Raw genomic sequence first — 27,539 nt, forward strand, 5'->3', positions numbered from 1 at the left:
TGTCAGCTCACCTTTGCTGATCAAAGGCACAAACTGAAGTTTTTATTCTAAACTGGTGTTGCAACAAAAATATATGCCCACAGTTAACAGCAGTGTTACTGCTTGAAGTAAGTCCCTGGCTGTGAACACCTCCAAATGTCCAGCAGTACATTAATCAATGGCATGAACCATCAGGGCAGATCTGGAGCTGAAGCTTTGCGCTCATAGCTGATTGGTTCACTGTCGCTGCTGAAATGAACACAAAAGACGAGCAGGAAGTTTTCTGTGAGCAATACAGAAGTAGCAAGTTTGAACGCTGCTTTTTAAACAGGGTATTTATCTTTATGGAAAATGAAAAAGCAGAAAACAATTTTGCAGTAACTACTGCTTGGTTGAAGTGACGTCAGGTTGGCAAGTGGCTGAGGATACATTTGCTGAGTGTGGTCTGAGTGATCAGATTTGAATCTGTCATTGCATCCTGATATCTATGCTTCTGACTGCATTGGTTGTCAAGATTACTTGTTTCCAACTTGGTTACTTGGTAGTTGCACAGGAGTATTAAAATACATCATATATTGTAGTTAGTTTAAGACATGTTTCTGATCATGTCAATGACTGTTTTGTCTCCCTAGAGAGTCCAGTGAGGAGTGCAATGGGATCAGCGGTGCTCTGTCAGTGGAGTCTGTGCCGGGGCCAAGACTGAACTGGTGTCCTGCCAACACCACTACCCCTGCCCCTGCTCCAGCTCCAGCTCCCTCTTCGGGGCCCGAGCCCACACCCCGCCCTGTCAGGATGGGGGACGGCCTGGATACAGCACAGATGTCGGGTAGCAGTAGCCAGGGGCAGGCCCAGCAAGCGGGCAATCCCCTACCCCCAGAGTGCATCAACCCCAGCAGGCCAAAACGCCAGACCAACCAGCTGCAGTACCTACTCAAGGTGGTGGTGAAATCCCTGTGGAAGCACCAGTTTGCCTGGCCCTTTCATGCACCCGTGGATGCAGTCAAACTTAACCTGCCTGTGAGTACCAGTGTGCTAAATGCCACATACCCCGAAACTGTCATAGTTACGTCAGGCGTTTCATGCAAACTACTACAAGGTTTACAGCATCTACACAATCCTAATGCATGCATGAATGTTCTTATATGTTCATTTGTTTGGATTTATTTTTGCATGCAAAACAGCCAGCCCTTCTCATTTCCGTAATTGATAAATATTGGTTTAAATATGTTAGAAGTGACTTACTACAGTAGCATTTATTCTTGCACCATGTGTAAACAACAGTGTTTGATTAGAGGAAAATTCTTTCAGGTTGTACAGTGATAGACTTCTCTATGAAATGTTACAAACTTTTTGATCATGACCGCAGTATGAAATTCTCATGGCAAAAGCCTGAACCTTTGCTTTCGGTATCTGTGTGAACGCTGGCTAGTTTTTGGGGAGTGGGGGAAAAAAAAGTTTACACATAGTGTGCAATACAGAATGATAAGGGAAATTCAAAATTATGTATTTGATCCATTTAATTCTAAATTTATAGTTTACATTTTTTTTGTCTTTTTCTTATTGTTTCTAAATTAGCTTTTGATTTTTATTACATCAGCTCTAGTATATTTGTAAAGACAGTGGCAGACTGGTTGCTGTTTCTTATTGACATATTTCTGTACTCATTTCAGGACTACTACTCAATAATCAAAATTCCTATGGACATGGGAACAATCAAGAAAAGGCTTGAGAACAGTTACTACTGGAATGCCCAAGAATGTATCCAAGACTTCAACACGATGTTTACTAACTGCTACATATACAACAAGGTAAGATAGTTGTACGCCAGAGCCATTGGTGCCGTAACATGTCAGTTCCAGATACACTTGCGATTTTGCTAACAGCGCTTTGTCTCCCTCTGCAGCCTGGAGATGACATCGTCTTAATGGCTGAGTCTCTCGAGAAGGCTTTCCTCCAAAAGGTTACGGAAATGCCTCAGGAAGAAACTGAGATTGTTGTCATGACGGGGAAGGGACGTGGTCGGGGCCGGAGAGATGGAGGTGTGAGATTTGCTTACTTTTGCTGTTCACCGTATTTTCATAAATCTAGTTTATGTGAGACAGGATATTAATCTAAGTGTTTTGTTCTGTGATCAAGGTCTAAACTTGAAACCAGGGGCCATCATTGACTCCTCATCCATGACTCCTCAAAGACGTGGTCTGCCAAACCTCTCGGCAGCACCGCAGTCTCGAGGACCAGCGCAGGGTCCACCTTCACTACCTCCCCAGCCTTCAATGCAGGCCCTGCCATCCCATGTGCCCCCAACGTTACCCAGCCATGCTCCACAACTTGGACCTTCATACCCCCTGGGTCAATCAGACTGTGCTCCTCAAGTTCCTATTATGACTTCTGTGCCTCTCCCTGCTCAGACCCCTCTTCCCCCAGCATCCATCCAGAGCACTGCCCCCATGCTGCAGACCATGACCAAAGTGAGTGTGTTAACAGAGGGAAATACATTTGGACATGTTGATACATTTTAAACCACACTAAGGTGTATTAGAAATGTGTGGTACTTAGATTTGAGTATCTCAATCTAATCACTTATTTCCTCCTCCCTCCTTCATTTCTCTGCTTTGTTTATATTAACTGCTACCCAGCAAAAAAAGAGCCAAAAAAGGAAAGCAGACACTACAACGCCCACTGCAAATGACCAGCTGAGCGAGTCTTCACCAGCAGAATCCAAGACTGGGAAGACGCTACCCAGGCGAGAGAGTGCCCGGCCCACGAAACTAATGAAAAAGGAAGCTCCAGACTCTCAGCATCACATAAGCATTGGGGCAGGACTTGGTGGACCAAGTGGAGATCTAAGCCCCAAACCACAAGATCAGATGGGTTACTGTGCTGGTTTGGTTAGGGATATGCTCTCCAAGAAACACGCTGCTTATGCCTGGCCATTCTACAAACCTGTTGACGTCGATGCACTGGGACTGCATGATTATCACGATATTATCAAACATCCAATGGACCTCAGCACCCTCAAGGTGTGTTTTAAAAACTGCATTGTTTATCAACAGTATATACAACAGTACTATAAGGTTTTCATGAAGGTGCGCTCGCTTGTGACATGGCAAATGATTGATTTCTTTGATTTGTTTATTAGGTCAAGTTGGAGAACAGGCAATACAGAGACCCCCAGGAGTTTGCTGCTGACGTACGGTTAATGTTTTCAAACTGCTACAAATATAATCCACCAGACCATGAAGTGGTAGCAATGGCACGCAAACTACAGGTACGCAGTCAGGGATTTGGTGGTTTAAAGAAATGGGGCTGGGAGTTTATCTGTGTAGAGTTGGATTCTTCATAAATGATCAAATTTAAGAGAATATTTCAAATATTATTTTTCATTCATTTTTATACCACAACACTCGATCCTTTTGCCATAATGCTGCTTCATACTCGGAGGTGAAATGTGTATTTCAATGTTTTAACTTCTTTAACCACTTTTCATTTTTGGAAGGGCTAGTCTATTATATCTTTGAAATTTCTCTCAATATTCGTTGTTGTTCTGCTTTTAGTTTGTTCTCACAAACATAAATGAACATTGGGATAACTTACCTGATCCATTTCATTTGTTAGGATGTCTTTGAGATGCGCTTTGCTAAGATGCCAGATGAGCCCGAGAGCAAGCCCATGGTTTCGGCCCCTGCTCCTACACTTCACCACCCTGCCCCTGTTAAGCCTCAGCCTCCTTTGGCTCATATTGCCTCGTCTTCAGACAGCTCCAGTGACTCCTCCTCTGAGTCAGAGTCTTCCACAGATGACTCTGAAGAGGAGAGAGCCCAGAGGCTGGCAGAGCTCCAGGAGCAGGTCAGTGATCAAAGGAGATGCAACGTGATGGCACCGTTTTTGTCCAGTTCTTGTACAAACTTTATTGAGAGCTGGTCTCATCTCTCCAAACAGCTGAAGGCTGTTCATGAGCAGCTGGCTGCCCTGTCGCAACCACAAGCCAGCAAACCAAAGAGAAAAGAGAAGGAAAAGAAAGAGAAGAAAAAGGAGAAGCATAAGAAGAAAGGCGCCATGCCTGGCCTCGTAGATGAGATCCAGGACGTCGCACCTGTTTCCAAGAAAAGCAAGACCATGAACAATAACAACAAAGAGATCGTTACCAAGAAGAAATCGAGGTGGGTATTAAACTCTCCACTGGCTGTTGAGCAAAACCTTGGTATTGGTCATCAGCAGGGGATTAATTATTACCTGCTTGACTTAATTCTGTATCCCACTTCTTGCCATTCTTTCAGTGATGCTTTGCTTTCTGAAAGACGCATGAAACCACATTAATGTTGCATGGAATATCTAAGATAAAAGTAAAAGTGAATTTCTGTATTCCTCGCCACCGTCTCCACACTAGGTGTTGGAAGGTGCTGCATAGTCAGATTGTACGTCACAGTCCACAGTTTGCCAACAGAGCTTGCGTGCGCACACGTCACAGATATCTGAATTGAAAACAAGAGGGGAGGAGATGGCGATTTAAACAGATTACTGTGTAGTCACACATGGGCTCGTTCAGCACTGTCCTTATGATGAAGCCCAAAAACTTCCCTGACAGTCAAAATAAGAAGAAACAAGAGAAATACCAGCAGAGGGGGTTGTCTCAGAGAGAGAGACACATCTAGGGAGTCAGTGGACATGATTGAGAAGTATTCATTTAGTGTTTTTAGAGATATTCTGCAAACACCTTTTGTTTTTCATTGTGACAGTTTGAATGCAATTTCTAAAAAGTTACTGAAAAGCACAGTCTGGTTAGTGTTCGATATTAGTGAATGAACCTTTTTGTGTTTTCTCATTTTGTGTTTTGTGTAGTAAAAAGGAGGGGATGAAGAGTAATCATCCCTCAAGCCTGCAGCCACTTCCCAGCCTGGAGGATGATCTTGGAGCCCCTGGATCGTCAGTGACGGGAGAAAAGTGCAAGCCTATGACGTACGAAGAGAAGAGGCAGCTGAGCCTGGACATTAACAAGCTTCCTGGTGATAAGCTTGGCCGTGTCGTGCATATTATTCAGTCCAGGGAGCCCTCTCTAAAAAACTCGAACCCTGATGAGATTGAGATTGACTTTGAGACGCTGAAGCCCTCCACTCTGCGTGAACTGGAAAGATATGTTTCTTCCTGCCTCCGTAAGAAGAAAAAGCTTCCAGGTAACACACTGGATGAAATCAGAAGGGAGGATAATATGCTATTTGCTAGTTAATGAAATGTCAAATTTCTTTCGGTAAATAAGTTGTTATTTTGGTATATGGAGATTTATTGATGTATTGTTGTTTTTGTAGTTGAAAAGAGCGTAGAGTCCATGACTACTTCCAAAAAGGCTGGATCTTCTTCAGACAGTAGTGGCTCCAGTTCAGACAGTGAAACTGAAGGGACAGGTGAGTTACAGCAACATTTACTATTCAACTTCCTATAATTCAAAAAACTAGATTGTAGCTCATGTTTATTTTCTTTTTTCAGGAATAATAAAACAGCAGAAAAAGAAGAGCCAGCCTGTGAAGGAGGGCAAGAAGGCCCATCCGCACATTCAAATGGGCCCTGCTCAGGCTGGAATTCAGTCCCAAGCTATTGGCCTCCAGTCCAGCAGTCAGATCAAGCAGCATCAGCCATCTGCCGCAGGCTTCATGGCTCCTCCCCCTGTTGCTGCCCTGGAATCCTCCCAGTTACTAGAGACGAGCTTTGAGTCCCTGCCACCTTTTGGCCAGCCTCTCATGCATATGTCCCACCACACAGGCAACTCCACATCGCCTGTACCCCCACATTTAAACGCTCATTCTGCTGGGCCGGTGTCTCCTGAGACACACCCCTTCCTCAATCAGCATCCCGTCCTTCCATCTCCAGGTAAGGGTGTACGCAGATGCTTAGTTTTTGCTAAGTCCGATATTTATAGCCTCCTTTATTTTCAGTGCATCCACCCGTGTGACTGCAGTCTCTTCTACATGTACAGCTCTTGTTCCCGTGCAGTTTCAGACATTATCATGGACTGCCTGTGCTAACACCACCCTACACTTTACTTTCAGTTCATTTAGCCTCACGCATTACACTTAATTACTTGAATAAAATATGTCATATCAAACATTTATTGGTATTTTACCGTTGCTCACATCCTTCATTTATGTTCAGTATTTTGGTGTTCATGAGTGTAATGGTGTAATCGTTTTTTAGTTTAATTTCTGTTTACTGCATCTCCTAAAATGAATTGATGTTATGTTTGGTTTCTTCTGGGTTTTTTTTCTTTCTCTGCAACTGTGCAACCTCAGCCCTCCACATTTCCATGCCTCAGCAACCTTCTCGGCCCAGTCATAAGGCAGCACCTCTTCATCCCAAACTCCCTCAGCCGCAACAAGCACCATCTCAGCAGCAGCCAGCTTTGCAACAGCAACAGCAGCAGCAGCAACAGCAGCAGCAGCAACAACAACAGCAGCAACAACAACAGCAGCAGCAACAACAGCAGCAGCAACAGCAGCAGCAGCTCCAACCCCAGTCAGCCGCCCCACCACAGCACCAGCTGACTTCTCAGATCCTCCACGCTTCTCAACCCCTGCCCCAACGGCCCATGTCCCCCCCAACACTCACACCTCAAGGCTTGTTGTCTTCCCAGCCTCCCCAGTTACTGTTGGAGGACGATGAAGAGCCAGGTTCTACAACGCCTATGAACCCAATGCAGTTATACCTACAGCAGTTCCAGCAATCTCGTCAGCCCCAGCAGGCCATGCAGTCACTCCAGGCACAGGTTCGTCAGCAGCAGCTGCAGCAGTCACAACAACAACAACTGCAAGGACAGACTCCTCTCATGCAGTCTGCCCAAGGACAATCTCAGCTCTCCAGTCAGACTTCGTTGCCTGCTCCCCAACTCCCTATACAGCCCCAGGCTCAGCCCACCCCATCACATCAGGCCCTGCCCCCACAGATACCCCCCCACCAAGCCCGCCACATGCAACACACTCAGCAGCTGCAGCAACAGCAATCACAACAGCAGCAACTGAACTACCAGCAGGGTCCCGGACTCTCTGGTCAGTCCCAGGGGTCTCAACACAAGGTATCCATGCCCTCCAACAAAGCACAGCCGATCATCCAGCAGCAGCAAGAGCAGCCCTCCCCTCGCCCAACCAAAGCTGACCCTTACAACACAGGTACGTCTGAGAAGATGAGAGAAGTTGTCGTTAACAGAAGAATCAAACACTGCTGCTGTTAAAGATTGTGTAGCCATACATTTAACTCCATAGCCTTCTCTTAACAGGTCACATGAGGGATAACCCATCCCCGCTTATGATGCATTCCCCGCAAATCCCCCATTATCCACCTGTGTCTCACCAGTCTCCACCGCACAATATGCAACCCAAAAAGGTAAGAAATCTGCACAGATGTGAGCAGTATTTGGAAAGGAGGGTTGAGTGCAAGGCCAGAGCAATGTGTGACTGATTGTATTTGCTTACCAATCAGCAGAGAGCCCCTATAAGCCAAGGTGTTATAAAAGAGGAGAAACTTCCTCCATCACCAGTGATGAGAGAACAGTTTAATCCTGCAATGAGGCCCGACCATCACAAACATCCTGAAAACAAGCCCAGTCAACCAGGCCACAGCCAACAGAGTGAGAACTCCTCCAATTTGTGATTTTCCTCTGATCTAAATGCTTAAGCAGAATACACTGCTTAAGGTACTGACTAAGCCTGTTGTGTTGGGTTTTTTTTGTTGTTGTTGTTTGGAAGCAGATGTGAAGTCCATGGACAGCTCACGGCCCGTCATCCGCTCCTCTGAGCCCAGTGGGCCACCCCCCTCCCTGCAGGACAAGGACAAGTTCAAACAGGAGCCCAAGACCCCCATTGCTCCCAAAAAGGTACAGGTAGGTGCAAGAAAAAGGTTTTACACTTTCATCTGTAAGTATTTTATCGTGTGTCAGAGTACTCCATCATACTCCATCTATGTGCGTCTCCCCAGGACGTGAAACTGAAGAATATGGGCTCATGGGCCAGCCTGGCACAGAAATCCACATCTACGCCATCATCAGCTGTGAAATCCTCAAGTGACAGTTTTGAGCAGTTTCGTCGGGCCGCTCGAGAGAAGGAGGAGAGGGAGAAAGCCCTGAAGGCCCAGGCCGAGCAGGCGGAAAAAGACAGGCTACGCAGGGAGCAAGACAAACTACGGTGAGGGCCTCAAGACAATACCAAAACAAGCTGCGTAGAAAGCAGCGCCTTTACTTCATGAAGAGAAACCAACTGTTTATCCGCCTCGAACAACTTATTATTTGAAAGAGTTATTTGAAAAAGAACTTGATTTTCTGTGTAGTTTTGAAAATGCTAATTTCAACCTTTATATTGATGCAGTGAGACCTACATCGAGAAGAATTGAAAGACTAATATTGTGAAATCTGGTGTTTCTGACATGCCGCGAGTGAAGAAATGAGCTAACAAAGTAGCAAGTTTTATTTGGTTGAAAACCCTTTTACACAACAGTTCCCATTATAATCTTAATATTCATCTTTTTGTTCTGGTCATTTTGTTTTTAATAACTTTATCCACTGGGTGTAGGTTTAAGGACTTTTCACCACATTCTGTGCATAAAGTGGGTATAAATTATCGGTCCTGTTGAATTTTCAGAGGTCGGGATGAAGAAGAGGTCATGGAGCCTAGCAGAAGGGTGCATGAAGAGCCTCGCAGACGTTTTGAACAGCAGCATGTCCAAGCCCCTTCACAACAGCAGCAGGTGCAGCAGGAGCCCCAGCCGACTGCCATCCAGCAGCCTCCTCAACCGCCCACGCCGCCTCAGCCCACCACACAAAACCAACTTGACAAACAGCGGGAGCTCGCACGGCAACGAGAGCAAGAGAGGAGGAGGCGGGAAGCGGTGAGATTATTGTCTTAAACTTATCTGTAAAGTCTAATATTACCAATATGATACAAAAGGTGGGGATTTGTAAAACTTTAGCCACGAGAAATTCTAATTGCCGTTTCTAGCCGTCTGAGAAATGTCCCTGAAGTTTTCTTCTTTTAATGCTTTGTTCTCTTCCTTTGTCAGATGACGGCGACTATTGACATGAATTTCCAAAGTGACTTAATGGCTATCTTTGAGGAGAACCTGTTTTGAGGAGAGGAGCAACTGAAATGTAACTGCAACTAAAAAGAAAAAAAAGAATGGATGATTTAAACTTCCTCTTCAGTGAGAACCATGCACCACGAAGGGCCACAGACTGTACGCATATGTGACGAACCCTGTTGAGACTGACTATGCTGGAAAGGCGGTCATGGCTCACATTGGCCTCATGGACTGAACACACTCAACATGTGGGGATCGTTTCATTGTTCTGGATGTCATGTCCTGGGAATTGAGCCTTGCTTGCCTGATACGTTAAAATGGGAGAAAGAGGACCCCCGTTGCCTTTGTCTCGCTTGATTCTCACACTGTGCATGGACACGATAACTACAGGAGTAAAGACATCCCAGTGATGATGAAAATGCTCTGATGTACTGACAGACTGCGCAGATGCATTTTCAAACTGCCAGATGTCTGAGATGGTGAAGAAAACTGTCTTTTTATGTTCTGTTTTGTTAGTTTTAAGTGAACACATTTTTTTTTCCTTTGGGAGGGAACTTCCATACTGTATATCATGTATATTTCTCAGCTGAGAAGGTACAGTTTGCCTTACACCTCTTTCCTAAACAGACAAGTATGTTCTATGGCCTGCACACATGTACAAACCAATAACATTTACAGACAGGACCAGAAGCCGTGCAGACCTTTTTTCATCATCTAGTATCTACTGTAAAGAACTATTTTCTTATTCTACAATAACTTGTTTATTTTGGATCTTTCTTCTTTCCTCGTGAGCTCCTTGAATCTTCACAGCAACACACTCCGCCTCTGACACACCTATGCCAAACAGCTAGATATCTTTTATGCTAAATTACTTGCCCTAAAACATCACAGGTAGATAGTGGGAGGGAGGGAGGGGGGGGCGCACTGAATATATGCATTATCAAGTGAGTATTTATCAAAGACAGAATCACTTTTCATATTGCCTTTTCTTAGTCATCTAAAACTACACCCAGAAGAAAAGGGACAGTCGTTTCTTAGCTTTAGTTGGATTTCACTACAACTGTTGCATCATTATTTGTATTACACTTTTAGACATAACGTTGAAAAGTTCATATCATTGGCTTGTTCACAACGGTCCCACTACTGTATCAGTTAAGCCTCTTGATGTTCCCCTTCGAGTGCTCCTTGATCTCAACTAAAGGATTTGATCCGACGACAACGAGCAGAGCGCTCGGGGCGGGAAGAGAGCAGTCGTGGGATTAACACAAACACTTAACACCTTTTTGTAGCTGATACTTGAATCAGGTTAGAAACCGTAGTCGGTGGGACCGGACGGAGCTCCCACGTAGTTTTTGCATCGAATCATCTTAATTCACAGGGGGGCGCACTGTTGACAGTACAAAATAAAAAGACAAGCGATTACAAAAGTCTGAACGGAAAATACTGAAAAGAAAAAAAAAAACAGTTTTCATTGATATCTTTGTTCTTGTTTGATAATAGTGGATGTGAGTTCTAATTCTCTTCTTGGAGACCTTGTTGCAGCGGAGATGGACCGAACGCATCTCGTCCTCTCCACTTGTCCCTTATAGTGTTTTTTCTTTTTGTTTGTTTTTTTTTTTTTTTTTTTTTCTCCAGTGCCTGTATCGTATTGCAATTCTTGTTGGCTTATATTACACTTTGAGGGGATTTAGAAAGGGGGGCGCGTCAGGAGCGGGCGGTGTAATATTTGAAAGGGCGTGGGGGTGGGAATTTTTTTCTTTTTCTTTTTTCTTTCTTTTTTTTTCGAAAGAGTTTGTGTTTTAAAGAAAAAAAAAGATTTAAAAAAAAAAAAAAAAAAAGGAAAAGACAGCATTTTATATTTTACCCGTTGTCAATATTCGGGTTTTAAATTTAGTTTTAGCTGGATTTCTGTGCGTGTACACACCTGACAACTAATTTCTCATTTTGTTTTATCAGCAGATTTTAGATAGATATGTTTTGGTATTGCCTCCCTAGCGTTTGAGTCTGGTCTGTGAGTGTGACTGTGAATTTGAACGGCTGTGCGACTGTGCGTTTGATTTTGTTCCTTTTTTTTCAGTGTGTGGTGCAGAGAGGCATGTTCCCCAATGTAGATAATCGTTCCGTTGATGAGGAGACTAAAAAGACGAGCAGTACTTCAGGAGAACTCGTTTAGTGCTTAATTCATCTTTTTATTAAGTCCACCTTGTATGAATTTATGAATTTTATTATTTGACTGGTTTTGAAAGGGTTGGAAGAACAACGATGACAAAAACAGTCCTTCATTCCTCTTTAGCCTTTTTTCCTTCTCACAATAATTGTTGAACATAATGTGCCATGAGTTCTACGGAGAATGTGCTGACCCGCAGCTCAGCCCAGAGTTTGCTTTATTCAGGTATTTTATCTTTGTGTTACATTGGTCCTGTTTTGGGGATTTTGTTCAAACATTTTCCTCCTCTTCTTTTTTTTTTCTTTTTTTTTGTATGCGAGTGGTCTCTCGAGGTCTCTGATTAAGTCTGTTATGATCATTGAATAAACTCATCTTTTTTATAGAAAATAAAAAAATAAATGAAATTCTGTTTGACGTATGTCTTTTTTTTTTTTTTCAAAACCTGTCCTTAAGTTTAGTCTTTCAGAATCCCAGCAGAAGCCATTGAGGTAGCAATGAGCTTCCTTTTTCCCTTTATTCATTCATTTTATATATTCCTTCAGCCTTTTGCCATTTGCTTTACAATTACACTCATAGTAATATATGTATATAAAAAATACAGCTTGCTGACTCGTCATAAAACACAAATTCATTTCATTTTATAGTTTTGTATTTGAATTGTCTTGCAAACAGTCTTAGAAATAGTATTAGTTATTGCAGATGTGTTCAAGTTACTTTATTCAGTCTGCTTATATACATATATATATATATATATATATATGTGTGTATAAAAACATAGACTTTTTACATATATATATATAGAATCTAACGTATGTATAAAGTTGGGTGCATATAAATATATGCTCTATCCTGCATAATTTAGATTCTCTTTCTGAAAGTATTACCCGGAAGTAGTGTTGTAGCATTGTTTATGACTTGATGCTAGAAAATGGCGACCTGAGAACATTCTAGGTTTTTCTCGCCCCTTGTGGTCATAGTGGTGAACTGCATGTACATTTGTCGCTAAAGAGCAGGGGTGGCTGCGGCTCAAACTACCCAGTAAGCTGTCCACTTATTGTGGATTCGCGGTTGGAATCCCGGGCCTCCTTTTAATATGCCGAAGTGTCCTTGGGCAAAACATGAAACGAAAGGCTTTCGCCTCTTTATAATTGTACCGTCTACAGACTTAAGAATAAACGTGCAAATAACTTATCTTTGGTTACCTCTGTGTATAGCCTATATAAGGCGCTCTATTTATGCAAACCATTACAATTTTGACATCGTGAACGTAAAGAATCTTTAAGTAGTTTTTTATTTTTTTTAAATATATAGTAAGGTCGAGGTAAACTTGATTAACGAATGCAATTTTTTTTTTACAAAGCTCACTCTTGGGATAAAGCCCTTGATTTATGAGTTAATTACCAGTTATTCGAACAATCTGATTGGGGTCGTATTATTATATTACTACCTATATTGCTTCTATATGTGGCTTTTCAGTCTGGATATTTGGGCCATGACATTATTGACGCGACCTGCTGTATGTTTTGGGTTTTTTTTTGCTTTGTGTACCAAGTTCCTAGATTAATTTACATGGTCATTGGCGTTCCCCTAGAATCACAACTGAACTTCTTCTTCGTTCAGTTGCCCTTTATTCAAGCTCTTATGATTACCATGACCTGGAATACAGAGTCTTCAACACGTTACCTGGAATCGTTAACATGTACCGCCCTCTTGTGGACATTATGAGAAACTGCAGTGCATTAAAATAGTCAAAATTACGTCAATGTATGAATGTATAAAACATAGTCGCACTTCTTGTTATTAATTTCAAAGTAAACGGTGGGGAAAGTATCTTCTGTGAATGGTATCATCACCCAAGTAACGCAACAACTACTAACTATGTTTTACATGCATTTGACTGTCAGAGCCCAGACCTGGGCGCGACATGGGGGGGGGGGGCAAGAGTCCAAGAGTCAACCCTCAGTGATCAGATGACGAGTAGGCTTCTCGATGTGGATGACGTTTTATCTGTTTAGGTTAAAAATCTACCGAGCCCTTAAAATGACATGGCAGAGTAAAATAAAACCCAAGGGTTTCTCGTGCCCACCAGAAAAGTTTTGCGTGGGCACTAGAAAGTTTCTCGTGCGCACAAGAAACTTTCACTTTATTGTAAAACAGTGTAGGTTAGGCAGCAGGACGGGCAGAGAATCGTCATGTAGGTCAGCCGCGGCTATTCAGAGTCAAAACACGGGAAGCCGGACAGCCTCTCCCATTCTCTGGCGAAATTGCTACATCTTCAATGTTAAATTGACGATAAAACAGTCATTCACAAAACACAAGATATGCCCAATTACTGCATTTACTTTCATAACTACAACATGTTGTCCTGTAGCTTAATGAAGTGATTTGTTCTGAAATCGCCGCCGTTCACTGAGGAAATCATGTTATGAAGCCGCCACTAACACCCAGGCTTCCGAGGCAGCCCGGCGTCTCTGGGGGAAAATTAGACGTGGGCGTGTCAATATGAGGGGCTGTGTCGGGATGATTGGAGTTAGTGTTTGTCCATCATGAGAGATCTTGTGGCAGCAGAATTTTTAAGCGGGGAGAAGCACGCTGGAACTGCAGTCCCAAAGCGGATACGAAAGAGACTGGTTGTCTGTGAAAGTGCTGTCGGAGTTTCCCTCATTTCCCATCGTTTCCATTTCCATCCTTTACACACATACACTTTTGTAAATATTACACTGTAAATAAGAAACACATCCTTGTTGTTTAGAAGTTTTGTCAATCATATTCCTGTTGTGCATTTGTTTGTCGTGTTAGCTAGTTTTGTCACAATGGCGTAATATGGGCTTCCCCTGTTTTAAAAGTCAGCAGCCGCCACTGATGTAGGTCTAATGTCAGACGCAGGTCAACTTTCTGCGGATATCAAACCGCGTAAGAGTAAGTATCCTGGGCCTAATTCTTTAAGTTTCACGTTCCCACCAGAAAGTTTCGGGTGCGCACGAGAAAACCTTGGGTTTTATTTTACTCTCATATGTCATTTTAAGGGCTCCGTAAAAATCAATTATGGTGTCTTGAAATGTTCGCGAAACTTAATGCTAGCTGTCAGAAGCATGAGTGGACCCTATTTTTATTTATTTTTTTTCAAGAATAAATCAATCTCCAATTTAACTACTCAACGCCACGGTTTATGTAATGTTTATTCAAAGTGTAACACGGTCAATGGGGAATTATAATAATCATAATACTTCTTGTGGTTTTCTTTTTTTGTTTGTTTGTTTCATTTAATTTAATTTTCTTTTTGTATTGCCTTGTATTATTGGGACTCTTCTTTCGGGGTTCTTTCAGGAAACACAGTTCATCACCCCACCCACTGGGGGGCGCTATTCTACAGCATCTATCAGATGTTTTTTTTTTTGTTTGTTTTGTTTAATTTTACCTCAACGTAATGTTTATTTTTAATCTTGCAGTTTGCAGTGATGTCCTAGCTTCTCACATAGATAATGTAATGTGTCTTATAATTTGTGTTATTTCTTGGCTCTGGGATCTTATGGTACTGGTCTCTGTCTGGTTTCCAGCTCCCTCCCGAGTCACGTAAAGAAACAAAAAGAAACAAATCCCAATAGAAAGCACTGTAAGGAATACAGAATACCATTATTTGAAGTTAGTCATTCAGTCCACTGCTCATGTGCTGTTTGGCCACTTGAGATTACTATGAATATAGTTTCAGTATGTTTACTACTTAATGTGTCGGTCACAGGATTTTTATTGTTCAGTTCCTTTCGTATCATTTTATCATTATAATCGTATCATCAGTTGGAAATGTCAACTGGGTCTCCAAGGCTTTGTAAACAGTGCCATTTAATGCAGCATTTTTACTTGTGAGGAGTAAAAAAACACGGGCCAATGTAGGTTTTTTTTACCGACTTTCCCGGCAGTGCCTGGGGGCCACACCTCTACCTGTCACTCAGGTGCAGCTGATAGGAGTGAGAGGAGGATTCACTGTGGCGCCAGCGTGAGACGGCAGTGCCAGATGGGCGCTCAGCGTTGAAGAGGAAAACTTTTTATTTCTAGGGCAGCTTGACTCTCTGGTTTCATCAAGGACATGTCTGAATGGATGGGTGGTAAGTCTCTAATGTAAACGCTTTAACTTTAACTTCGTTGGAAATTCTCAAATATGCCTGTAATGTCACTGAACTGTGATTGTCGGCTTCTGCTGAAATTACGCAATCTGATCATTATCCGAATAACTTTGACATTAGTGGAATTAGTCAGGGTAGTGTTCGGGGTACATTTACTTAACCTTGACATCAAAGACATTGCAGTATTGGATTTTCAGTTATTTCTTTGAATGGTTCTTCAGAGGCAGAATCAAAGAACAACATTAATATTTTTATCATTAATGTTTTACATATGAATATTTAAATCATAGCTTTACACAAGTAAGAAAGTTGTCTTGGAGCCATTTCCAAACAGCAGCAGATTGAAGTTGTTTATACATTTATGTTTTTGGAAGTGTAGATACTTTGGTAAGGCCGACAGACAACCCAAATTGTCACTGTCATCTCAAAGAAAAACAGTTTGGATGGTCTGGAACAACCCTGAAACCACTCACGTGAAGGCTCACGTTTACGAAGAACTGGAGCTGGTATGGATCTGCTCCAGTATGGATACCTTCACAGTTAACTTAAGTTTGCAGTTGATCACATGAACTAAAAGAAACACAGAAAAAGCCTTTTGGAGGAAGGTTTTATAATCAGATGAGTTGTTTGGTTACAAAGACTGGGCAATAAACCCTGAACAGAACACTGTACAAACTGTTGATCAAGGGTCATGCTCTGGGACTATTGTGCTGATCAGGTAGATTACACAAAGTGAAAGGAATAATAAGGACGGCAGACTTACTCATTAACAAGTTAACATCGAGACTCCCCAGAGCTTTGACCTCAGCTGTCAAAATATGTAGATGGTGCTTAAGTCAGTCCATGCCATGGAAGCAACAATTGTTTTAAATACTACTGCCAAACAGGGGTAGAATTTCTTACAGAGTAGATGTGTTGCCTCATCCTATAACAGCCACTGTTTTGTGTGACAATGGAGTGGCATAATTAATTTGCATTACAGAGAAAGTTTGAGCCAGAGAATGCTTTGTATTCCTATTTGTGTTTACACTGTAAAATATTAAAAGATAGGCTTTGAAGCTGTTATTACAACTGGCTTAGACCAGGTGATCGTGCAATAAATGAAGTCATACACTGGTCAATGTCTATCTGTCTGTCTGCAGTCCCTGAGAGAGGTGTGTTGAATACCTGCAACTACAGCCACAACGTCACCTTCTTCTACAACTGGGTGGGGAAGGAGATCAGTCAAAAGTGGAGTACGCGGGACATTGTGGTCATCGGACTGGGCTTGACAGTATGTGCTATCGTAGTCCTGGCTAACCTGATGGTGATGGTAGCCATACTCAAGAACTGCCGTTTCCACTACCCCATCTACTATCTCCTGGCCAACATGGCTGCAGCAGACTTGTTTGCAGGTGTTGCCTACGCTAATCTGATGTTGAACACAGGCCCCTGGACCAGAGCACTAACTAAGAAGCAGTGGTACATCCGCAGTGCTTTGATTGACATCAGTTTGACTGCCTCTGTAGCAAACCTCCTTGCTGTGGCTGTGGAGCGCCACCAGACTGTTATCACCATGCAGCTGCACAGCAACATGACAAAGCGGCGTGTGGTGCTGCTCATATTCTGCATCTGGGCAGCTGGCGTCTTCATGGGTCTGATTCCCTCAATATTTTGGAACTGCGAATGTGATCTTGATGACTGCTCCACCGTTGCTCCCCTCTATAGCCGCCGCTTCCTTATTTTTTGGGCCGTTTTCAACCTTCTCACCTTTTTCATTATGGTGGCCATGTACACCAGAATCTTCATTTACGTGAAGTGCCAGAGTCGCTACACGTCTGAGCAGGCCAGAGATATGCGACACAATCAGACGATCATCAACCTGATGAAAACCATCGCCATGGTTCTGGGTGAGAGGAGGCATTTTCTTTGTTGTGCTTTCTCTGTAAAGTTTGACAGCTTTTACCTCACCCCTTTAGGTAAAAAGAAACTGGACTGCTTTGTGTTTAATGGCATCAGAATAGTTTGACTGCTTTAGGTCATAGAGCATACGGATGTTTTTATGATTGCTACATGACTTCCTGTAATTCACAAACCAGTTTTGCAGCTTTTAACTGTCAGTCCTTGTCTCATTACTCTGGGTTTTATGTTCAAAGAATGTTCGCACTTCCTATCATTATCATAAGTGCATGTTTTGTTACAATCTGCTAAATTGTTCATTTTTTGGAGGTAAATGTCATTTAAACTTGACATTAAACAATAAAGGTGCAGCATGACTTAAGATGACTGTACCCTGACTTTGAACATGAAATTACTGCTGTAGTGACAGACTAAATTTACTGCCATTGGTCTCTTCTTCACATCTCTGCAGGTGCCTTTGTAATCTGCTGGACGCCTGGCCTCGTGATTCTCCTACTCGACGGACTGTTGGGTAAAAACAGCAATGCCAACAAGTATGAGAAGTACTGTTTGGTGATCGCAGAGTGCAATTCTCTGGTCAATCCAATCATTTATTCTCTACGGGACGCCGAGATGCGGCGGACGTTCAAGTGGATCTTGTGCCGTCTGTGTCGGGGGGGTGCAGATCCGCAAAGGGAGCCATCGACGATCAAGATGGACTCTCCACTGCAGGAGGTATCCCTCAGTTAAAGTGCTCCACTGGTAACAGGGTTGATGTCAACTAGGCAGTGCAGAATACAGTCCATCTAACTAAACACTAACTGCACTTCAGAAGCAAAGTTCCACTTTCTGGTTCCTGCGCTCACATTTTTGGCTTTTCCTGTCAGAGACTTTCAGGCTTCACTTCCCACATGAACTGATTGCCAGTACAGAATGTTCAGTGTTACCTGTCTGGGTATGGAACAAGGAGTACAAATTAAATTATGGTATATAAATACTACTTTATTAATCCTGGATGGGAAATGGTACTGCTGCAGTATGAATTATCATCATTATTATTAAAAGCTATGCCGTTGTTATAGATAACTAAAATAATTTGAAAAGATCAGCTGGTAAACAATCAGAAAGTTGGGAGTGTTTCAGAGAGGGGTGTGGTAGGAATCTTCACCCAGAGCTATAGACACAGAGAGGAACTCAGCTAACAGTTAGTTTAAATCTTTGAGTCGAGGTAAAACTGATGTTGCATGTAAATCATTTTTCTTCTTCTGGAGTTATTATAAGAAACTGGGTTTGAAAATCTTTTCTTGAGATTCATCATTCAAATCTTTTTTCTTTTTTTTTTCCCTGCAGCTCACTCTCGGCTGTGAGAAGTCAGAGGACCAGGCCCTGTGGAGGCGTTAGGACAGCAACCGTAAAGACGACAAATGGACAGTGTACGACGAAGGCCGAAAATGCTGTCACCCAAAGCCGATTATTTAGTTAAATTTGGCCTTTTTGTTGGTCAGCAGCCAATTTTTGCCGTTTGCTTTTTTGGAACAGAATTAAACAAAATAAAAAAATAAATAAAAAAATAAAAAAGTCATTTTGTCAGTATCGTGTTATCCTCAGTCTTCATGTAGCTAACAGATTCACATGTTCATCATCAGATGGTGCAATTTCTCCTTTTATTACATTTGACTATCACAAGAGCATTTGTGACAAATTATAAAATGAAACACTGCTAATATCTGAAAATCAAATACTGAAGGAAAAAAAAAAACAAAAAAAAAAACCACTAAATCCTTTTTTATTAATTAAGAACACTACAATTTGTCATATTCTTCCTTTTTGTTTTACTCTTTCTAGAACAATTCTAAAGTTGAGGTATAAAAGGAGTTCATACAGACTCACGAGTCTGAAAACAGTGGGAATATATACAAGAGAAATGGAAAGACAGAGGTAGAGAGAGGGGTAAATACAAGGAAAAGAGGGGAGATACAAATATACTAATAATAAAAACAAAGATCAAAAAGGTTTACAAAGCAATTTGGTGCTGTGAAAGTCATTAAGTCACGTCAGAAGGTTTACAATTTCAATATTTTAGAGTTACAGCACTGCTGGAAAACTACATGGGGCCACAAAGTGTATATATTCACATTTGAGTATTTAGGCATGGATATTTTTGCTGATGTGGCAAATGATCACTGGGCGATAGACAAAGGGAAGCTTTCAATTTAGGTGTCTTAAAAAAAAAAAAAGAAGTTTGTAGCTGCATAATTGAGTGATTGTTGAAATGAATGGGAAATCAGACTGAAACAATGTCTATAAATCAGTAAAATTCATAAGAGAGTCAAAATGATACAGTTTCACAGCACCAAATGTTACAAGCGTAAACTCTACATTGCAACCTGGTTATGTAACAAAAGACCTAAATAATATTCAAAACTGATACAGAGTTATTGTTGATCCTGAAGAGGCCAAAAATAAAAACTGGCAACTCAACCAAACATCAAAGTTTATAAAAGAAAACAAAATACGGAAACATTACACAAACTGTACAATGACATCCATTACAACAGGTAGAAAAAAGGGGCGGGCGTGATAATTTGGTGTGGCGTTAACATCAATGAGGATACAGTCGTATCAACTGTAAGGAGTAACAAAACGAGAAAATCAAATGTGAGACGTGACCAGATTTTAAGCTCAGGTTTTGTTCTGTAACATATTTCAACAAAGTCGGAAATTACAATTAAATCTTAATAAGGCTTTACCCTACTATCAAAATGCTTTTGTTATTCACATAACAGTTAATGTATAAAATGGTTCCAAAGAATGAAAATCCCCAAAATGTTGCAGTCTTTTTTTTTTTTTCTTTAGTTTTAAATTTTTTTTTTGTAGTTTTTTTTTTAACATGAGTTAATAGTTTTACTACACCCAGTGCTGCCTCTTTTTGGTAACAGAGGAGAGAGAAGCCCTTTCCCAATTGGCCATAGAATTAAAAGCAAAATTGTGTTGTTGTTTTTACCAGGAGGAATTAAAGGATGGGTAAAGGGGAGAGCATTCCTTCCATGCTCGTAATCAAACTACAGATGCGATGACAGTGTTCACTCCACCCACCCCACTTATGAAGCCCCATAACAAAACTCCTGAAAAATCAAACCAACTTGAGGCCAGACGACACCACAAAGAGAGACACAGATACAAATATAACTCCCTCCTCTCCTCAGACTTAAAAGATGGCTGCGCACCAACTTTAGAGAAAGACAGAGTAGCATTACATTTCGGAACTTTGTATTTTTGGTTTTGGTACAACGGTAGGTTGTAGTGTGTTGCCTTGGGCTCACAAGCTTAAATGTTTAAAGATGGGGAGGGAATCTCAGTTGAACCCCCACCTTGTGTGTCACTGGCTGGTGGAAGCACCTAGTCTCAATAATGCTTAAAGTTCACACGGGCACCAGCCAGTTAGACGAAGACATCCCAAGAACACTGTACACACTCCCACAGAGTCACACACATCATAGCAACTTTTTCGTTTTTGGTCTGACTGTAAGAATTATACCCTTTGTTTTTTTTTTTTTGTTAATAAAAATGAATCTAAAAACTTGGAAGGTTAAATGAAAACAATATTACACCTAGAAGTCCTACATGCATGGAAGACAGTCACGTTTCTAAATTCATGTCACGTTTGTCCCATATAACACATTGATGCCCCACAATCATTCCACCCTTCTTTTGTCATCATTTAGATGCTTTATTGAGCAAATTTTTGGTGGTGGCTGGTGCATTCTTGGTGAAACAGCATTAGAAAAAAGCCTACAATCAAATAAACTAGTGGACAGAAAGCAAGAAGTAAAGTCTACAAGCCATCTACCAACACCCTCTATTGGTTAGCAACAAAAAGGGCTATTAGTTACATCCACCCAACCAAAGTTATCCTCTCTGCCCTTTTCTCCTCTTCTCACCAGCCCTATTATCACTTGTCCTGCCTGGTTTAGAACAGTGATCTCCTTAACAAAGCCCATAACAAGGATGCTAACATTTGTGCTTGACACACCTTTTATGTCAGCTCGCTGTGAAAACAGCTGAGGATTCGTGAGGTGCGTGTTATGGGGGTTATTTGCATGCACCACTGTGCATATTTCAGTTATTCACTTTGAAATCTCAACAGAATGAAACATCGAGCTATAAGGACGAGAAGATGCGACGCTGTCTTTTGTTGAGTTGGCAGAGGGTGCTCTTAGAGGAACACTGGGGTAGCACTTTGGTACAAGCAAAGGGGAGCAGAGCTCCCTCGTGATCCGCATCCACAGTTTGGCAGTCAGATGCCAAGGCTTCAAGAGAGGCGGGCAATCACACAGTTCCCAAAGCAAAGTGAGTGTAGAGGTCAACAACACATGAACAAGCTGTGAGAGTACTGTGTAAAGTTAACGTGCATATACACATAATGTACAGACATCACAATCATCTACACAGCTGGGTCAGTGGTTTTCAAAAAGTCCTTGACGGTTAGGATGTTTTCTTAGTTATGTGTGAGCTCCATTCCCCTTTAAATTCTGACTTACGAAGACTTGAGCATTGGAGTGATGCTGAAGGGAGAATTCCTCCTAACTAGTGTACAGCTGTCCTGTGTTCCAGCACAGCATGTGCGTGTGAAATGTGAGTACAGCCCTGTGTGGCTTGTTGACAAGGAGAAGTGAAAAATAAGGATAGGAGATGGCAGTCAGAGCAGACCGGTACGGGTATGAAGTGAAGGCAGGGAGAGCCACCAAATCAGTTGGAGGTGTCGGAGTGAACACTGCCAGGAGGACCAGGAGGGGAGGTAACAGAGGAAAGGTTGGTGGTGTCCTGCCAGCTGTTAGCCTGCAAACAGACACGAGAGAGAGTTCAGCATGAAGAAGACGTTTTAGAGAGAAACCCAAAACAAACCGCTTCTGTATCTGCGTGTCGACAAGGGCTGTTTGAACTAAATTTCATCATTTCATCACCAGTCTCAAGGGTCTAGATAAAGAAGCAGAAGAACAACAAACAACACGGAAGCTTCTCTTTAGGAGAGACTTTGCAGGGAAATCATCTTTATCCACGCCTCTACAATGCTTCATTCAGAATACAGGGGACTGATTAAATGTCCACTGTGAGAGTGGTTAGTTTATGTTTACCTTTTGCCATTCAAAACGGTTTCATTTGTGCTTACGAACCATTTTAAGATGAGCTTTCAAACAACAATATTCATTCTTATGATAACAGATTCCTGATTTAGTTTTACTCATTTTAAATGAGCCAGTTTCAAAGAAAAATCAGGTTATGTAACCAAACGCATTATGGATCATTTCTGTACTAAAGGGGAGCAAACCAACAAGGGGTGTGTATCTTTTGGTCACTGGATTTTCTTTTTGGAAGCAGCCATTTGATTTTTAAAAAAAGAAGAAGAAAAAAAAAGACGCTTTTATGATTTCGTTTACTGATTTTCGTCCATGTGTCATTTGGCTGCACTGTGCTCTCTCTGTCTTGTGCACGGCACTTGTTCTTGTGTTTATTTGCTAAAAAGTCTGGCGGAAACACAACTTCTTCTCCAACCCGGGCAGTTTTCTCACCCTGGAATCAAAAAACATCTTTAACCATCTCCATCTAATGTTAATGTTGTTTTGAGATTTTATACGTTTAAAGATCCATGAAACATGGAAATCAGTTGGCAGGGCAGCGTAGAATCAATATTTTGAGATTCAGCCCCTTTCCTTGCATAAATCGCAAAGTAAGACATACAAACATGTATGACACACAGCCTCCCCCTCCGTGGGTGACAGAGGGGGATTTATTAGAGCTCACTGATTTTAGGTAGGATCAATGATCCAGAAAAAAAATACATATTTCATTGCTAAAAACAGCATACTGTCAATATTTACAGTACCTTCCACAAATCATGTTTTCAGAGGGGTCTTATTAAGAGGCGGCTTCCTGCACTCTGCAGACTCTGTTTCTTGCACATAAAGCAACTATAAAGTGCAAAGGAATTCTCTTGATTGCTCAGTGCAGTCTCGAAATGCCTTTTTTTAAACAACCATCTCAAAATATAGAAACAGAAATAAGTAAATAAATACCGTTTATTCCTTTCTTATCTGTATTTTTTTTGTTATCCAAACAGAAAATCAATGACAAAGAATATCTCAAGTTTTGTTTCGCCCTTTCGATCGCAACAAAGAAAAAAGCCCAGGATTCCTTTTCATTAGATTTCAAATGAAAATCAAATAGCAATTGTTTTCAGAGTTTCTTTAAAACCCTGTATGTGAGAAGTAAATCCAATGACTGAAAGACGCACGTACCAAGATTGGCACACCCTGCTCTGTACATTCCCACCATACTGTTGTGATAAAGAGGGCCTTGTCTCAGCTCTCCACTCTTTACACTTATACCACTCTGTACACACACCACAGTTCTTGCTTCATAGTGTTCTGCATGTTAAATGACATGAAATAATATAAAAAGGCATGTTTGCAAGGTGCCAAGAGTTAAAGAAAATTAAACGAGTCAGACTGTCTCCAAAAATAGACAGATAACGTGATTAAATGATTGCAGTCTTATAAATGCATTTTCAGATTTAAAACTGCACTAAGATCTGAAGGTAGCATGGTTCCTGGATTAGATGCATCATAATTTGCCTGCCAGAGGTGTAATAAGTGCCGGAAAAACACCTTGCTAAACGGGTGCTAAAGAGATGGTACCAGAGCTGACTGAATGAATGAAATGATGGGATTTTTTAGAAGCCTTAAGTCAATTATTTTCCTTACTCTGTTTGAGAAAGATTCCACAAACACCACAAACTCCTTAAAATGCCAGATTCCAGCAATAGGAACAACTACAACACCACAGGGGCTTCAAATTGATACTCACATCCAGGCGATGAGGGGTGAAGAGGCCACTACCTGACAACTCCTCATAGCCGCCCGTCAGGTGTGTAGCACGGTGCAGGGTATCCACCTATCACAGACAAAGACATTTCATCGCAAATTTAGCACATCTGAACAAGTTATCAAATGTTCATGCATCTGTATTAACTGGACAATGAAAGGCTGACTGCATCAACAAACCCCCTACAGAATGCATGAAAAGAAATCCGCATTAAGCCAAGCTCAGAGTACAAGATTTTCAGTGCCAGATCGATGTTCACAAAACGCAGCATGCTTCTCTTGCAATCGGGAGTTTTAAAGTCATGTGGCGTTCACACGATACAAGTAATCTGTGGTAGAGGGCCAGACTTTACGCTGAGCTTGTCCGATCTTTGTCAAGCACTCGCACAGACAAGTCCCGCTCTCGTAATCAACATTACACTTTGATACGATCAGCTCAGTGACTCCATCTGTTCTGCTCACCTTGTTGAAAAAAAAAACTGGCAGTTTCCTTCCACAGATTCTCCTCTCCCTTTTTATCTGAAGTCTGTCATGATACTATATGCTGGAAACATCAAAAGGCACACGAGTGCTCTAGTTGACATTTAACCAAATTCTGCTTAATTTCCAGAGTAGACTGTAGTTTTTTTTACCATGCTGTCATTTTTCTTTGTTAAGTTTCCTTTTCCTGGTTTAGGTTCATGTTGTGGCCCTGAACCCGTCACCTGAGCACATCTCATTGGTTGTAGCTCCTCACTCATGAATCCCTCCCCCCATCAACTGCCCCAGAACATCAGACGAGTCCGCAGAGCTCTTAAATCTTCGAGGTGATCAAACATAGCAATTGGTGATCTAACCAGGATTTGCTTCAGATCTGGGGCATTTTTCTGCAATCTCCATTTGTCTGTGATGTGAAAATCTGGTTTAAAATCTTGTTGCCTGAACTTGGCTTTAAGCATAAGTATTTTTTTGCAAATCTACCAGACTGTTTCAAGAAAAAACAGATCTAAACTTTGTGCCCAAACTATCAATTCAATGCTGTGAATAGGATAAATGACAGAAAATTAAGCCAAAGGCAGTCCTGTGAGATACACAGCATAAATCTGTGGATTCATCCAGCACAGGGCAAATGCATCAATATCAACAAACAATAATATAAGAACAACACTGAAGAATTTCTTCATGGACAACACAGACAAAGGGGTGGACATGTGGTAAAAAAGGATGTTTGGATAAGTCTGGGAAAACGAGGACAAACAAAGGCAGGATGTTGGGTTAATGCTGGAGGAGCAATACAACCTAAAGGCAAAGAAACTGACCATTAATCAGAGATTACTAGTTCAGTCCCCAGCTCTGATGAGTGGGATGATTCCAATGTATGCTGACCAGTGTAACAGTTTTGATGAAGAACCCTAAAGCCTGTAAACAAGTTTTGATCTGATCTGATCCCTGTGCAAGCAGAAAAGGGTATATAAAAAAGAAAAATGTGTGCATGTAACTACCGAAAGATATGCGAGAGCACAAACTTAAGTAGTCACAAACAAACCACATGTTGTTTTGTTCCACATGACTGAAGCCATATGCTTCTCAAGGCTCTCAAAAAATGGTCAGTTTGTGCTGTGCAGGGCAGGAGTTGTTGGTAATGAAGGTACAGTCAGGACAGGATCTGAGGAGGGGTCAAAAGGAGCTAGACTACAGGAGGGTCTAAGGGATGCTTAATGACGGGGTTAACACCACTGAGGTCAACTTTATCAACTCTATAGCTGTCCTCATTGCATACCTGAGGCTGTAGAGAGGGGGCGATGTTGAGACCCTCACCGTTGAGGGAACGCAGGCCAAGGTAGGTGTCACCTGTGTGAGATAAGCTGTATGACCCCGGTGACCCTGCAGGTAGTATGTGTGTGTATATAAATATATAAAATCCACCTCACTTCAAGGTAACGCGGTCACAAGTTAGCCACTGGTCAGGGACAGTGCCTAGGAAGGGTAAAACCTCATCTAATAAACAACCGTAATATACGGGTCACCGTTGTCAGCCAGCTGATTCTGAATAAGTCATTTAAAAGCCATGGGTCTCTTCTGCGAGGTCTGATTAGCTGCAATGTTTGCAGACGCCTATTACAGTTGTGAAAGTTTTGCTAAAAGTAAGTCTGGTGTTCTTGGCTGGTTTGCTCTTCCCAGGAGCAGATTGTTCTGCTTGTCATCATTGAGGTCAGGTGAGGAACTGGTAACTGTAGTGGAGGATGTGAGGCTTTTCACTTTGTGGCTGTATAAAAGGTTAAAGAATGCTTCAAACAAACTGCTGCTCAGTAAACCTGTTAGTGACAGAACGTTTCACTGCTTGTGTTATGGTCTGCTTTAACAGCATTTGAATCCTTTCCAATATTAAGAAACTCATGGCAGAAAGCTTAAACACTATTTTGGCTTGTATTACACATACCAAACTGTCAAGATTTGAACTGTACAGAAATGAATTTCTGGTGAATAATGCTGCCCCTCCCCCTTCTTACTCCTGGATTCATTGCTTGCAGACTTTTTACTGCTCCCCCCATTGGCTCACCCTATAGACATGTCCATCTGCAATTACTATGCCTCTTTGCACAGTATACATTTAAATTGGTGGGAAAACGGGAAATGGTGCGTGTCCAAAAAGCCTAAACATCCCAGTTGGTCAACATATATTCTGAGTTTACTAAGCTATAAGGGGAACTGACAAATGAATAATAACACTTAAAAGTCAGACAGTAAACCACATAAGTGCCAGCAAAGCTTTAGTTAACTCACAGAAGCTATTTAAACTGGAACTGAATTAATAATGGAGATCATTGGTCAAAATAAATAAGTAAAACGGTATGAAAGATGGAAAGACGGTACTTTTGAAAATATGTAATGTTAGAAAAGCGTTGGAAAAGCAAAATGTAGCATGGGATGAAAGCAAATCTTGATTGTCAAAGACCAAAGGGGACTCACAGTTCACAAAGCAAATAAGCAGTGATTTCAAAGAGCTGCACAAAAAAAAAAAAATAATAATAATAATAATAAAAAAAAAATTCAAATTAAAATGACTTTCAGAAAGAAATGGAGAAATAGTACAAAAACAAAGTACTCTTCATTAAAAAAAAACAGGACAATCCTGCATATTAACTGTCCAATTCTTTCTGAATATGACATTTTCTTTGTTCACTGATATTCTAAAACTGGCTTCTTTCCTTGCCAGCATCCTTTCTACAAGAGTACCACATGAGAAAAGCTTGTGTTGACTAATACCTGAGTTGGGCGTTGCTGGAGAGTTAGCCTGGCTAGCCTGTGCCGACACATTGGCAGCATCCACCGCCGTTTTAACTGCGTACAGGTTCGCTTCCTCCTGGAACTTACCGATGTTCTTCTTGTAGCGTATTCTCTTGTTGCCAAACCAATTAGAGACCTGCGGGACAGAGTGGAGTGATTTTGTTTAAATATTTTAGCTGATATCCCCTCTAA

At 41.6% G+C, this 27,539-nt stretch overlaps 3 protein-coding genes across 11 annotated transcripts in view; 2 read left to right on the plus strand and 1 right to left on the minus strand.

Annotated features, from left to right (window-relative positions):
* The window catches only part of brd4 (bromodomain containing 4), a 31,480-nt gene extending 19,913 nt beyond the window's left edge, over window positions 1-11,567 (plus strand). For 2 of the 4 annotated variants that reach the window (XM_075454917.1, XM_075454914.1), the window contains exons 2-19: window positions 612-996; window positions 1,650-1,787; window positions 1,883-2,018; window positions 2,116-2,447; window positions 2,616-2,999; window positions 3,119-3,247; window positions 3,595-3,825; window positions 3,919-4,139; window positions 4,819-5,150; window positions 5,283-5,378; window positions 5,461-5,841; window positions 6,261-7,133; window positions 7,241-7,347; window positions 7,444-7,591; window positions 7,713-7,843; window positions 7,939-8,144; window positions 8,598-8,844; window positions 9,016-11,567. In XM_075454917.1, the coding sequence (XP_075311032.1) occupies window positions 772-996; window positions 1,650-1,787; window positions 1,883-2,018; window positions 2,116-2,447; window positions 2,616-2,999; window positions 3,119-3,247; window positions 3,595-3,825; window positions 3,919-4,139; window positions 4,819-5,150; window positions 5,283-5,378; window positions 5,461-5,841; window positions 6,261-7,133; window positions 7,241-7,347; window positions 7,444-7,591; window positions 7,713-7,843; window positions 7,939-8,144; window positions 8,598-8,844; window positions 9,016-9,084 (4,386 nt within the window). In that variant the 5' untranslated portion in view covers window positions 612-771 and the 3' untranslated portion in view covers window positions 9,085-11,567. The remainder of the gene's footprint in view (window positions 1-611; window positions 997-1,649; window positions 1,788-1,882; window positions 2,019-2,115; window positions 2,448-2,615; window positions 3,000-3,118; window positions 3,248-3,594; window positions 3,826-3,918; window positions 4,140-4,818; window positions 5,151-5,282; window positions 5,379-5,460; window positions 5,842-6,260; window positions 7,134-7,240; window positions 7,348-7,443; window positions 7,592-7,712; window positions 7,844-7,938; window positions 8,145-8,597; window positions 8,845-9,015) is intronic. The other 2 variants (XM_075454916.1, XM_075454915.1) reach the window with 2 other exon arrangements.
* A 3,569-nt stretch (window positions 11,568-15,136) lies between these two features.
* Window positions 15,137-18,743, plus strand: lpar2a (lysophosphatidic acid receptor 2a). The gene is made up of 4 exons (XM_075453619.1): window positions 15,137-15,303; window positions 16,464-17,210; window positions 17,672-17,934; window positions 18,550-18,743. The coding sequence occupies exons 1-4, from the start codon at window positions 15,285-15,287 to the stop codon at window positions 18,598-18,600; spliced, it is 1,080 nt and encodes a 359-aa protein (XP_075309734.1). The 5' UTR covers window positions 15,137-15,284; the 3' UTR covers window positions 18,601-18,743.
* Window positions 18,744-18,844: 101 nt separating this feature from the next.
* The window catches only part of pbx4 (pre-B-cell leukemia transcription factor 4), a 28,579-nt gene continuing 19,884 nt past the window's right edge, over window positions 18,845-27,539 (minus strand). For 3 of the 6 annotated variants that reach the window (XM_075453234.1, XM_075453237.1, XM_075453235.1), the window contains 4 exons: window positions 27,327-27,483; window positions 25,840-25,943; window positions 24,064-24,150; window positions 18,845-22,038 (listed from right to left, as the gene is read on the minus strand). In XM_075453234.1, coding sequence (XP_075309349.1) covers window positions 21,949-22,038; window positions 24,064-24,150; window positions 25,840-25,943; window positions 27,327-27,483 — 438 coding nt within the window. In that variant the 3' untranslated portion in view covers window positions 18,845-21,948. The remainder of the gene's footprint in view (window positions 22,039-24,063; window positions 24,151-25,839; window positions 25,944-27,326; window positions 27,484-27,539) is intronic. The other 3 variants (XM_075453238.1, XM_075453239.1, XM_075453236.1) reach the window with 2 other exon arrangements.

Source organism: Odontesthes bonariensis, chromosome 21 (assembly GCF_027942865.1).
Source record: "Odontesthes bonariensis isolate fOdoBon6 chromosome 21, fOdoBon6.hap1, whole genome shotgun sequence".
NCBI lineage: Eukaryota > Metazoa > Chordata > Actinopteri > Atheriniformes > Atherinopsidae > Odontesthes > Odontesthes bonariensis.